This window comes from Ptychodera flava, chromosome 16 (genome assembly GCF_041260155.1).
Source record: "Ptychodera flava strain L36383 chromosome 16, AS_Pfla_20210202, whole genome shotgun sequence".
Lineage (NCBI taxonomy): Eukaryota > Metazoa > Hemichordata > Enteropneusta > Ptychoderidae > Ptychodera > Ptychodera flava.
Genome location: NC_091943.1, coordinates 21,878,095 through 21,890,840, shown reverse-complemented (window position 1 = coordinate 21,890,840; position 12,746 = coordinate 21,878,095). Strand labels below are relative to the sequence as shown.

At 38.8% G+C, this 12,746-nt stretch overlaps 1 protein-coding gene across 1 annotated transcript; it reads left to right on the top strand.

The window, feature by feature from the left end:
• Positions 1–21: 21 nt before the first annotated feature.
• On the top strand, positions 22–12,199 carry LOC139114304 (dimethylaniline monooxygenase [N-oxide-forming] 2-like). Its single transcript, XM_070675933.1, has 7 exons — positions 22–309; positions 2,037–2,501; positions 3,178–3,233; positions 4,151–4,330; positions 7,669–7,888; positions 8,354–8,586; positions 9,482–12,199. Exons 1-7 carry the CDS (start codon positions 189–191, stop codon positions 9,809–9,811), a joined length of 1,605 nt encoding a protein of 534 aa, XP_070532034.1. The 5' UTR covers positions 22–188; the 3' UTR covers positions 9,812–12,199.
• Positions 12,200–12,746: the final 547 nt, after the last annotated feature.

Genomic DNA, 12,746 nt, shown 5'->3' with positions numbered 1-12,746 from the left:
GCATGACCTTAAGTGACCGCGATCGTTGTACGCTTGCGTGTTAGCCCAAGGACAGACAATCAGAAAAAGCGTGCATTTCTCATGTTTGTCTAGGCGAATCAACCAGTTCAACATTCTAAAAGAAACCAGCTAAAGGAAAGCCAAGCAATACATTATATTATTCACGACGATTCAACAAAGGGTGGACGATGAAACCAATGAACAAACGTGTTGCCGTCATCGGAGCTGGCGCTTCAGGTTTGGCCACTATCAAAAGCTGTGTCGAAGAGGGTCTGGAGCCAGTCTGCTTCGAGAGGCACGACCAACTTGGTGTGTCATTTAGTTCTTAATTTTCTGCCGCTAATGCAATTTACCGAAACCGTGCGAACGAGTTTATCGGGCAAATCATAGTCCCGGAGGGTCTATAGTAGCTGCAATAATTGTAGCCTTGGTTGGTCGTGCGGCTTGGGCTTCTGTCTTGCGGCTCGCGCCATGCCCCAACCAAGTGCGAGCCCCACGCAAAAAACCCAAGCCGCACTGTTAGCTAAGGTTACAATTATTGCAGCTAGGTCTATGGACAAACGGGACATTTTATTGTGATGGGATACATACGAAGTGCGACTGGCAGTATTGCGCAGTCGTCATTCTCTACCCTCACTGTGTCTGTGATAACCAGACAGTAGCCATGAACCATGCTTGTCCCTGCCATGAACTAATGACGTCCATGCATCTGCACCGAGCGCAACCTTGACATGTTTTTCTTGTACCGTATACAGAAAGGGCTGCTGTACAGTAACGTTGTTTATAATGGCTGTGTTTTGCATGTCTGTGGTGGTGGTGGTCTTGATTGTGCTTGTAAATGCTGTCAGAGGTTTCGTGTGAAAACCTCTTCCTGTCACGTCCTCAATGAAAATATCGATGTTTGTACCCATTTTACTGTGGACAAGCTGTTCAGTGCGCAATCAAATGAAATTATATCTGTAGGTTGTGTGTTTATTGGATACTTGGTAAGTGTATCAAGTTTATTAAAATATGATAAAATGTGACATTGATAGTGTAACTGGAGATGATCAATTTATCAAGAGGCAGTTTTGCGAACTAACAAAAATTCTACCTGTGGACCCCACGAGCGTGGAGCGCTGTCGGAAGTTGCTAGCAATGTGAACCGAAGCTCATGGCTTGTGGCGCTCAGACGCAAATATAGAGAGGGCGCGGTAAGTCAATCTTGACTGTTAGAGCGTCGCTGAAGCCATTTGCTTTGAATGTTGGGTTTACCTAATTTAAAAAAAATAAAATATGACATGAAAATTTTGTATCCACGGCCAAAGATTTATTTTAAAAAATAAGGTTCACTTTATGATTTGTCAAATGAAGATTACGACTATGAGTTTTCTGTCGTGAAACCTTTTCTACGCTGTACAATGTGGAAAAATTAGTTGCCTTTGTTTTGCTATAAGGTCGTCTGCGGCAGTGCGTTACTGTTGGCATCAGGCAGTTCACGTGTGGAACCACTGTTAAGACTTCAAAGTTGTCCCTGACCTCAAAGGTGTCCCAATGCTAAATGTGCAGTAAGATAGGGGTAAGCGTTAGTATCCCCTCACCCTCACCCTAACTCAAGTCTGACAATAGCCATCGCACCATAAATGGCAATATCTCTATGAAGAAACAGACAATCTGCGAAATGAAGTGAAAGGTAAAGTTAGTATATGACAATATACTTTGATGAGGTCCGAAAGGAGAGACTCAAATTCAGGACCTTGTCACCCAAATGAGGATATAAGGCGCACTTGTTTTTTTCATGCATGTCGTTTTTGCTGCATTTCAAGTAGTTGACCTATATAATACCAGAGTGGATGCCTGCAAGACTGTAGATGAGTGAGAGTTCTGGTCAAGATATCTCTGAGTGCTCAGTTTCAGTGGTAGGTGGGGATGAGGGCCAGGGGAATTCGGCTGTGAAATGCTGTTGTTCAGAACTTGCGTTAAGTAAGGGTCACTTTGCGACTGTAACGGGGCCGTAACCCAAACTGCTGTTTGTACCTATTTTCCATGCTTTACAGGTGGCCTGTGGTATTTCACAGAGAAACTGAGACCCGGCCAAGTCGCCGCTACTTATCGTTCCATCATCACCAACACCTCAAAAGAAATCTTCGTATACTCTGATTTCCCTCTACCAAAAGAAACGCCTGTATTCCCGCCTCGGCAGAGAATCCATCAGTATTTGAAGGATTACGCAGACCACTTCGGACTCGAGAAGTACATCCGTTATAACTGCAACGTCGTACAAGTGGTCCCGGCCACTGACCACGCATCATCTGGGAAGTGGAATGTGCACTTTCAAGACGGACGCGGACAAGATGGCGGAAAAATTGAAACTTTTGATGGAGTAATAGTTTGCTCAGGTGGATTTGGAGACATTTATGTTCCTCAAATATCCGGAATTGAAGATTATGAAGGGCTTACAATGCACAGCAATCAGTACAGAGAGCCATCTCCATTCGAGGGAAAGCGTGTTGTCGTCGTTGGTGAGTATGACCATGACCATGATCACACACGTGACTAAATATTCTGTAAATATATATATATATATATATATATATATATATATATATATATATATATATATATATATATATATATATATAGAAGGAACCTAACAACCAGGTGTGGTAGTGTGTGTCAACCCAAGTTTCTTCTATCTTCAGCCCACTCCACGCTCCACCGGGGATCACCTGAATTCCTACAGTTTCTTATATATATATATATATATATATATATATATATATATATATATATATATATATATATATATATATATATATATATATATATATATATAATAGATAGATAGATAGATAGATAGATAGATAGATAGATAGATAGATAGATAGATAGATAGATAGATAGATAGATAGATAGATAGATAGATAGATAGATAGATAGATAGATAGATAGATAGATAGATAGAACACACACATACACACACACACACACATATATATATATATATATATATATATATATATATATATATAATATATATATATATATATATATATATATATATATATATATATATATATATATATATAATATATATTTCCCCCTTGGCTCTTACTACCTTAAGAGTTTTGGTTAAAAGCAAACCAATGATCCCCGTAATCGTTTCTGTGTTTTTCTCATTCAATAATGTCATATTAGGTGCTGCATTTACGGCGGGAGAATTGGCATGTGAACTTGGGCGTCATTACTGCAAGGTAACTCGTGACAGCTTCCTTCTACTTACCAGCTTGTTAATGAATTCAGTATATGTTTATGCATTTAAGTCGAACTCGCAACCTGAGATACGTATTCACTTGGCAAAGAAGGCAGCGATCAATTTAGCCACCAGCGCGATGCAAGAACACTGTAATATGCGTTGTGATAGCCAAAGACTTGGCTGAAATGTAAGATCGATGAATCCACATTATAGCGAATACTTGCCGAAAAAAGGTTCATTCACCTCCCGCATTACCTTCTCTTTTGAAGTGCGCCCTTCCGCGTGTTAACACTTTTGAGTGCAGATTGTGTGGAAGTGTTTTTGTCCATGTCATCAAAATGTGAATCATGGCACACATCGCTTGCTGAAGCCTAAATGACTTCCTCTCCTGCCACTTTTTTGATGACTTTAGTTTTCCAAAAAGATTTCCCACATTTTTATGTTCGCGAGGAATATCCCTCAACGTATCGTCACATTTTCATAAGAAATAGAAATACGTAACACTTTTCTTTTCTTCCTCAAAATAAAGCTACCACAGTAAGGGTTTGCCAATGAAAATGAGAATAAAGAAAGTGTTGGGGATGTTAGTTTCGGTAATTTTTCACCAAGAAATACTGATAAGGGAACTTGCTTTCAAAGTGGCGGACGACATTTACAAACGCAGTTGCCATAGGCACTCACAATTTTAGTCATTGGGCATGTTACAGTACTGATATATCACGTTAGCATATCATATCAACACCAATATAGCTTACAAGCTGAAAGGAGATATTAAAGAAAATGATGGCAAAATATAACGATATTTCATTAAATACGACTCCTAGGGACAAAATATGACGCAAGGACGACTATGTTGGATACATTCAGCCGCTGTTGTATTTTTGTGTAACTTCATCAGGTACTACTTTCATACAGGTTTACCTGAGCATGCGCAATGGGACCAATGTCATGCCACGTCTTGCAAAGAACGGACTGCCTTTCTTTTTGAGCGGCGTCAACAGGGCCAACTTAACCTTTCTGTCTCACACTGGGAAGAGAATTTTCGAAGAACATAAGAAATGTCGCACACCTGACAACGAACTGTACGGATTGGCAGTAAGTAATGGCACCGTTTAATGCTGCCATGATGAGCTCGTCATCTGCAGCAGCTTTTCATCAGCGTTTGTTTTTATTGCTGTATAGAACTGCGAAATTTTCTCTGTAGAAAGTTACGACATGATTCAGCGTCTTGATGTATTGATGTGAGAGGATTGTTGAAACACCAGGCCTGGCTGAGTTTCTTGCCCTCTGTGTAAGGGAGCGTTCAGTTACTATGGCCGGGGGTGGGCCGGCAAATTCTTCCTGCGCATCAGTCAAAATAAGTGAACCCCCTACCCTTTGCACCAAAAAATTAATGACCCCCCTTTTAAGATGACAAAAATTTCATGACCCCCCCCCCCCCCACACACACACACACACATTGCTTGAGTAAAGCTGCACACAGAAATACCTCTTAAGACGGGGGGATAGGACCCCCTAAAAAAAGATTATCAGATTTTTTTGAAATGACCCCTTTACACTTTAATGTTCAAATTTCCCCTTCTGACTTGCTATAATTTTGAAATTACCCCTCAAAAGGATTGGACAGAAATTACAGGTAGATCGCAATATTTTTGCGCAAGCGTGTGTGTACAAAATTGTGATATTTGGATTAAAGTGATAATCAGCTGTTGATAATGTTGATTTCACTATACGTGGTAGTCTGTGAGAAAACTATGTCATATTTTTAATACAAAACTATATCTATGCATTTATAGATATTTGATAATTGACATAAATGTACTTAATTGGAATAGGGTTGTTACAACTGGTACGTGGACAAAATATTTGACTTTGAATTTCACCAAAAATGTTCATCCACTATACTTGGGAGTCTCTGATAAAACTGTGAAAATTTTTTTCCAATGAAAAACTCGCTATACTTGTGCATATACAGATGTTCAATAATTAACATAATTGTACAGTACTTGATTAGAATATAATGGTTAAAGGTGCATATTATGTGTACAAGAAATCTTATTTTGGAATTCCACTGAAAATGTTCATCCACTATACATGGGAGTCTATGAGGAAACTATGAATAATTTTTTCCGATACAAAAATAGGTAAATATGTGTGTTTATGTACTCTTAATTATTAATATTAATGTACTTGAATAGACTTTGGTGGTTACAAATGGATATGTGTGCAAGATATTGGATTTTAGAATTTCACCGAAATGTTTATTCACTATACATTGGAATCTATGAGAAAACTATGAATATTTTTTTACAATGCTAAATAAACTAACTTAATTTGTGCTTTTACAGGTGTTTGACAATTGATACAAATGTATTTAATTCACATAGGGTATTTGAAAGTTCAGATGTTGACAACAATTATGATTTTGGAATTTCACCTAAGAGTATAATTTCACTTTTAATGGTACCAGTAGTCTACAGGTGACTGTTAAATAATTTCCATGACAAAACTTGCTATATTTCTAATATGTAAGTAATAGGAATAGGCCAAACCCGGAATTCGAATCGACCATCGACCACGGTACAAACAAAGCCATGTGCGCAAACGCGCACAGACGTACGTGTATTTCCATACGCGTTCAGTACACATATGGGTTTGTTTGTACCGGCATCACGTGATTATTTTGGCGTACCGAGTCCGTAGATCGGCGTACGCATCGCGTCCTTTTTATTCCGGAGTAGAACCATTGTCCATTGCCCTCGGCGAGCTCGATTTACAATAAGACAAGCCTCAGAGTTGCCAAGGCAAGATGTTCATGTGACAGATAATTATACTTTTGTCCAGATTTACAGTTAAATGACTTCAGAGAATGAAATCATGCAGCGAATCATTTTTATCTCTCAGAGTATTTCTGAACACTGAAACTGCTTTTTGACCGGACGGATACTTATGAAAATTAAGTGACCCCCCCCCCCTTTGAGCTGTCTGAAAAATACATGACCCCCCCCCCCCCTTCGCAGTTTTCAAATTTACGGTGACCCTCCCCTGGATTTTGTCGGCCCACATCCGGCCGTAATAACTGAACGCTCCATCATGTTACAAGTTTTGCCATGTCGAGGACTACCTTATCCAATTTTGTTCAACCTGGCAGAAAGACAACGTAATAATTGGCCGTGGACAATTAAAACACGTGCATGGTGTACGGTAAACGCAACTTCTGTGTTTAGGTCGGGGAGGGGGCTTGGTGTATTTCGATTACCGTGCGCAGAATTCGCAATACATGTTTCCATATCGCAACATCTCACTACATTTTTTATGTCTCGCAATGAACGCGCTACATTGTTTGGCGTGTACCAAGCCAGTGTGGCACCGGCGGCTACACCAGCATTCTTTTGACACATACTTCAGTGCACGACTAAAATAACGTAACAATCAATATTGAATTCACTGTTTCATTCCATTCTATCGGTTGCGTCATGGTTGAGTTGGCGCTGAACAAAGTTGATTTTAGAGGGGGTATGGGAGGGGGTGTCGGTAGCATATGCGTGATTTCATAGCGACGTAATTACCGATTGTTGGTATGCTGATACAGAATTAGGCTTGATTGGATTTTCGCACTTCCAAACTTTCGTTTAGGGGAGGGGTTTTCAGGCCAAACACAATTAGTTGCGCTTACCGTGCTCATGTTTAACTATCCATGGCCCCTAATGATACAAGTGTACTCGTCAATTTATTTCACGATCTGATCTTAGATAGCTACTTGGGGGCGTTATGTTGTTAGATTTTATCATGTTGGATGTTGGGACTCATAACAGTATGAGCCAGTTGATTTTGTTCAAATTTAATGTAAGGACAGTCTGACATGATTCACATAAGTCGATTTGGTCCATAAAACGATCCTATCTGACCACCCGTCGACCATTTAGATTCTAGTGTAAAAAAGCTTGTACCCAGACTTTGCTTGTTCAAACTTAGCAGATGACAATGTACAGTGTACAATGATAAACATGTACAGTTCATGAGTATTTCTAGTAAGTGGCCTCTTCCATCTTAGGTACCAAATGATGTTACACACGAGCATAATTTTTCAAACTCCAGCAGAAATAATGCGATGCATACACGCCCTCACTTTTTTGCAATGCCTATACTTCACTACTTAAATGCACAAATGAGTCACCACAAGTTAATTTTCTCTAAATCAGATACAAGCAAAAACCACACATTTTCGACCACATATGTATCAAGACGTCAGAGAGAAATTCCCAGCATTTTCATAGTACTGTATACCGGATTGTTCTGTATCTGTGCAATTTCACCCTTTAGAAATATACTTTCACTAAACCCCTGTTGTTGTAAGACGACACTTGGGAAGTCAAGGTATGAAATTAGGACCTAAGTCGTAAGAACGTCTTCACAAAAAATTCTCCCGACAGGCAAAGAAAAACCGCGGTCAGCCAGAGTCCATCATGTCGAATGATGAGATTCAAGACTGTATAGCTGCCGGCCAGGTGGAAATCATAGACGAGATAGTGAACTTCACCAAGACAGGAGTGGTACTGGCTGATGGTAGGACAGTATCTGATGTTGACGTTGTCATTTTCGCCACAGGTTACCTGATTCAATATAAAATGCTGGATCAAAAACTTATATTTGGTAGGTATGCAAATATATCCAGCTTGCTCTCCCGATTCTGTGGTTTACTAGTTTGCTATCTCATCCTCCCCTTCCTGATGTCGGGCGTTTCTCAGCGATTCCAACGCTCCATGTGACCAAATTTGATATTGTCAGTTCCTCACAGACGATCACCGTACATAATCAATGTGAATATACTCATGATACTTTTGTCATTGTTTTCTATGTTAAATGTTCACAAGATGTTAATGTAATTGCGGTCCCAATGTGTTCACCTATTTCGTTTGGAGGTTAGGTCATGGATCACGAATTAAACTCAAAAGAAGTATGAGTCATGATATTTGTTACATTTTTCAGCTGCAGCCGATGTCATGCTTGCCATTATTTTATCATGTGTGCTACTGTATACCCCTGTTATATTTTCTATTCTTTATCATGTCCGAGTGTGTGTTAAGCATGTCCACTAACACTGCCTATATTTTACAGATGATTCTGGCTACCTAAACCTGTATAAGTACATTCTGCCGGTAGAGTTGGAGCATCCAACCCTAACAATAGTCGGAGTACTATCGACGTTTATTCCCTCAACATGGAATACCTTCGAGTTGCAGGGACGCTGGTCTGCCAGACTGCTGAGCGGCAAAATGACATTGCCTTGTAAACGACGTATGCAGGAGGACATCCGACGCAGACCCCGTCCGACGAGGCACTACAAAGTGGTTAGTGAAATAATTATCTTGTTTTCGACAGAAAGCGAGCGGAGACAAATATAGAGGTTTAGAATATGAAAGACAGCCATTTGATCATTAAACCTCACATGATATCCAGTTATTGTGATTGGCCGAAACTCACTCACGTGATATGGAACAAGCGTGATAACACATTGTTCGGTGATATATTCCTGTAGCATGCACTGACATTTTGAGTCGTTTCCCTCGCAAACGATATTTATATAACCATAAATTCAATTCAGTTTTTCAATGTCATCAGAGGATTCTGTTTCACAACTAATTCCGCTCCATAAAAGAGCCAGTAACTCTAACATTTGGTGATTTTTCACTATTTTTTTTTTTGATGTCAACTACAGTTTCTTCTACTCCCCAAATCATGTTGAGATACACAGTATTCAGCTTGTCGACTCAGCCAGCACATTTACAGGCTACAATGTTATTATTGACAAGTGACAAAATCGTCAAAGTTAGAGTTACTCGTCCTTTGAATATTAATTTTATGCAACCGAATTTCATGGTAACTTTACATACAAAGGAAGAATTTGTGAACATGACGCAAAATTTTCCATTGTGTACATAGACAGTTGAGAGTCTACAGTTTATCAACCTCTGTCATCTATCGTGCGCCCTCTTGAGCTGATGACTCAACGTGGTGGTTCACGTGCATGTTCCTGAGCATGAATGTATGGTTTTGCGATGACTGTAGATTATAGGATCCACGTGCGCGCTAAGCCATGTTACGATTTAACATGATCCTTGAGCTATTTTTTATTATTCACCCTTGGACAAGCAGACCGCTACCATGACGCTATGGGATCACGGTCAAAGTGTACCCGTCTATTTTTTTCATCGGCTTACTTGCTTATTGGTCTTCAATTTGCAGCTGGACTGCACCCTTTACCAGGATGAGTTGGCAAGGGACTTGGGAATCCTACCGAGTGTGCTGAAGCTGCTTTTTACTGACCCGAGATTGGCATACGCTTTCTACTTCCTACCACCGGTCGGTGCGTGGTACCGTCTTCAGGGCCAGGCGTCGTGGACGGGGGCAAGGAACGCCATATTCAGTGTATGGGGAAACATATTTTACGCGATGAACCCTCGCAGCACAAAACGTACTTGGAAGATGAAATTCATTGAGCATAAGCGTTGTATTTTGTGCTTTTCCGCTCTAGTATTGGCAACAATCTACTTCAGAAGGACATACACTGCATGAACGAAGGTTGTACCCGAAACGTTTGGTTTTAATAAACACACCTTGTGTTTTTATCTGCCGTTTTCCGATGTTGTAATTTTATTTATTTTATACTCGCACTAGTGTAGTTTTTGAAGATTGTTTTCTCTGTTTGTTTTGTAAGGTTTTTACCGTTTTACATGGCATGAGTTTGCCAAGATTTGTAGAGGACGCGTTTGAGGCGCTATTTTCAATTTACTGGCGCGGGGGATAACGTTTTCTCGAACTCATATTGCAGACTGTGGGCTTCAGAATAGACAGGGGCGGTCCATGTACACAGCCTCGATCCCATTTTTGTTATTAGATCGTTTACAGCGGTTTTACCTGTCAATCAGTCAATTGGAATTATTTAGGCTGCGCTCACAGATAATGGTGAGAGGGCTGGAGGATTCGTGATAATCCTATTTTTTTCAAATCTTCCCTCGATACCCATAAAACCCACATCCATGTATATATGATCACAAATTTTTGTCGTCCCCCCCAAAGCTATCATGTAACCGCAGGGATGTATGCACAGAAAAATACACATGTATGCTCGCAGAAGTTCAACGCTACCTTTTGACGCATATATGAATATTCTGCAGTGATTGTGAAAATGGCGTCAGCAATTTGTAGAGCCATGGTCAGATTCCTAAGGCAAGTTCTTAAATCGATTCATTTTTAATGGATCAGTGGACTTTTGTTTTTATCAGTCTTCGCCAACTTCAGGTCATCCAAATCTGGCCGGGTCAATGGAACTCGCTGGAGAGTGCCCAGAATGATGGTGATGAGAGAGTATGCAAATAATGAAATCCTGGCTATACTTTGCCATATAGCGATAAACTGAGCACGGTGACCTACCGAACAAGCATTTATAAACAGTGTAAAACATATATGATATAGATGCTACTTATAGAAGTTTACAAAGCTGACAATGCTAGAAGGTTGAAGTATTGCATAAACAAATTTTTCTGAAACTTTTAATCTCTGAAATTTTGGATGTAATAATGGTTAATTTGTTGACAGATAAATTTCCATCTATATTCACACATATTTTTCATTTAAATTAGAATCTTTACTGTTCAAAGATTACTTTTGTGTTATGTCAACATTTCATTCACTGCATGAACTTGAAATGAATTGTTTTATGTATTCCTTTTGAGTGATATTCATGAAAAACAGTGACTTTAAAATTTCATCGTACGTTTGTAGAAAATCAAGCATGGTGGGCCCCATCTTTTTTCTTTAATATTATTCTAATATACCAGATTTAAAAATCCCTGATGCAAAAGTATAAGAATGGCTCCAATTTTTGCTGATCCTACAATCTTAAGAAAACAATATTACAAACGTAAAATGTTAATACTTTTCAGTAGTTTTGATTTTTGTGTGAACTCTAATCTCTTGTTTTAAGTCTAACTTTGTTGTAACATTCTGTATTCAGCCTATCAACACAATTTACCTATGTGTTATGAACATTTATATTGCTGTCAGTTGCATTTCATGTACATCGAAATGTCAATATTCGGTAAGACTGCTGCAAAGTTGTGCACATAGGCTGTTTGAATAAGTTTAACGAATTTAACATGATTTTAAAAAAATTAACTACAAAAAATGATGTTGATACACCATACGATATTAAAAAAAATTAAGTTTCACATATCTGCTGATCATTCTCATCGTAGTTGTACTCTATGGACAATGTGTTTATTTTAAAATGACAAATACAGGTAGCAGTAAGAATAGAAGTGAACTGTACCATTACATTCAATAGATGGACTCTTTTTGTGTACTATGGTCGACATTTTTTGTGAATAGTGGTACACCAGGTCTTCCACGTGTTACTCTCAGGCATGATTTTGTGTACAATTTATGTTTCACTGCCATAACCAAAACTCCTCTTCAGTTGTACTCCAATTACATCAGAGTCAGACCTATCTCTGTCACTGCCGGTAATCAGTAACAGTGACACTGCCAGTAGCAGGGCAGTAGCTGTATTAACTTTGATAATTTTGACAATATTTTTGTTCAGTTTATACAACACTGCGCTCTTGGGATACTCCCTACATCATGAACTGTCCAGTATTCAGCTTGCCAACACAGCCTATCTGTGTACTGCAGATTTGTATCAATGACAAATGACTTTCAGCCTTGACTCTAATTCAATTGTCACCATTATTTTCATATACAGGCTTTGTCGATAAACTGAATATTTTGTGTTTCAGCATACTGTAGAGAGATAGCAAGAAACTGTATTCGATACATTGTATAGGAATAAGTCGGCAGTTGCAGCTTCTGTCCTCTCGCGAGGCCTACTTGTTTTTTATGAAAATAATAGCATTCATTCATTTTTAGATTTTTTCGAGATAAAAGTCATGAAATGCGACAAAACGGTTGTAGATTTTGTTTACTTATTCCAAACAACAGTAGAACCATTGGATGACATGAAAATGTAAATGTTTTATATATATATATATATATATATATATATATATATATATATATATATATATATATATATATATATATATATATATATATATTGACAGGATAGGTCAAGCAGCACCAACTCTAGGACACAGTGTTCTTCACTACAAACTAAATTTTATTGTCCGACGTTTCGTGGGCTTAATCCCACTTCATCAGGGTTAAAAACTGAAATAAATAGATAACAGACTATAAAGCATGTAAAAGAAAATACACGAAGCTAAAAAATTGAAACGAACTTGAAAAGCGAAACTCTAAAAAAAGTACTTTTATTGGTAACTGGACCTCAGACTCAACACGAGGATCTATACTACACAAAGAGTTGTGGAACAACGCAAGACTGTACTCACTCGTTGACTGTCAAGATGGAAATGACACTGAACCAACCAGAGCAGAGGTTGAAATGCATTGGGTGATTGACACCTACAAGCTGATTTGCATATATTGAATG

Coding starts and splice junctions, on each gene's coding strand:
- LOC139114304 (XM_070675933.1), top strand. CDS start 189: ATGAAACCAATGAACAAACGTGTTGCCGTCATCGGAGCTGGCGCTTCA. Junction 310..2,036: donor CGAGAGGCACGACCAACTTG/GTGTGTCATTTA, acceptor CATGCTTTACAG/GTGGCCTGTGGTATTTCACA. Junction 3,234..4,150: donor TTGGGCGTCATTACTGCAAG/GTAACTCGTGAC, acceptor ACTTTCATACAG/GTTTACCTGAGCATGCGCAA.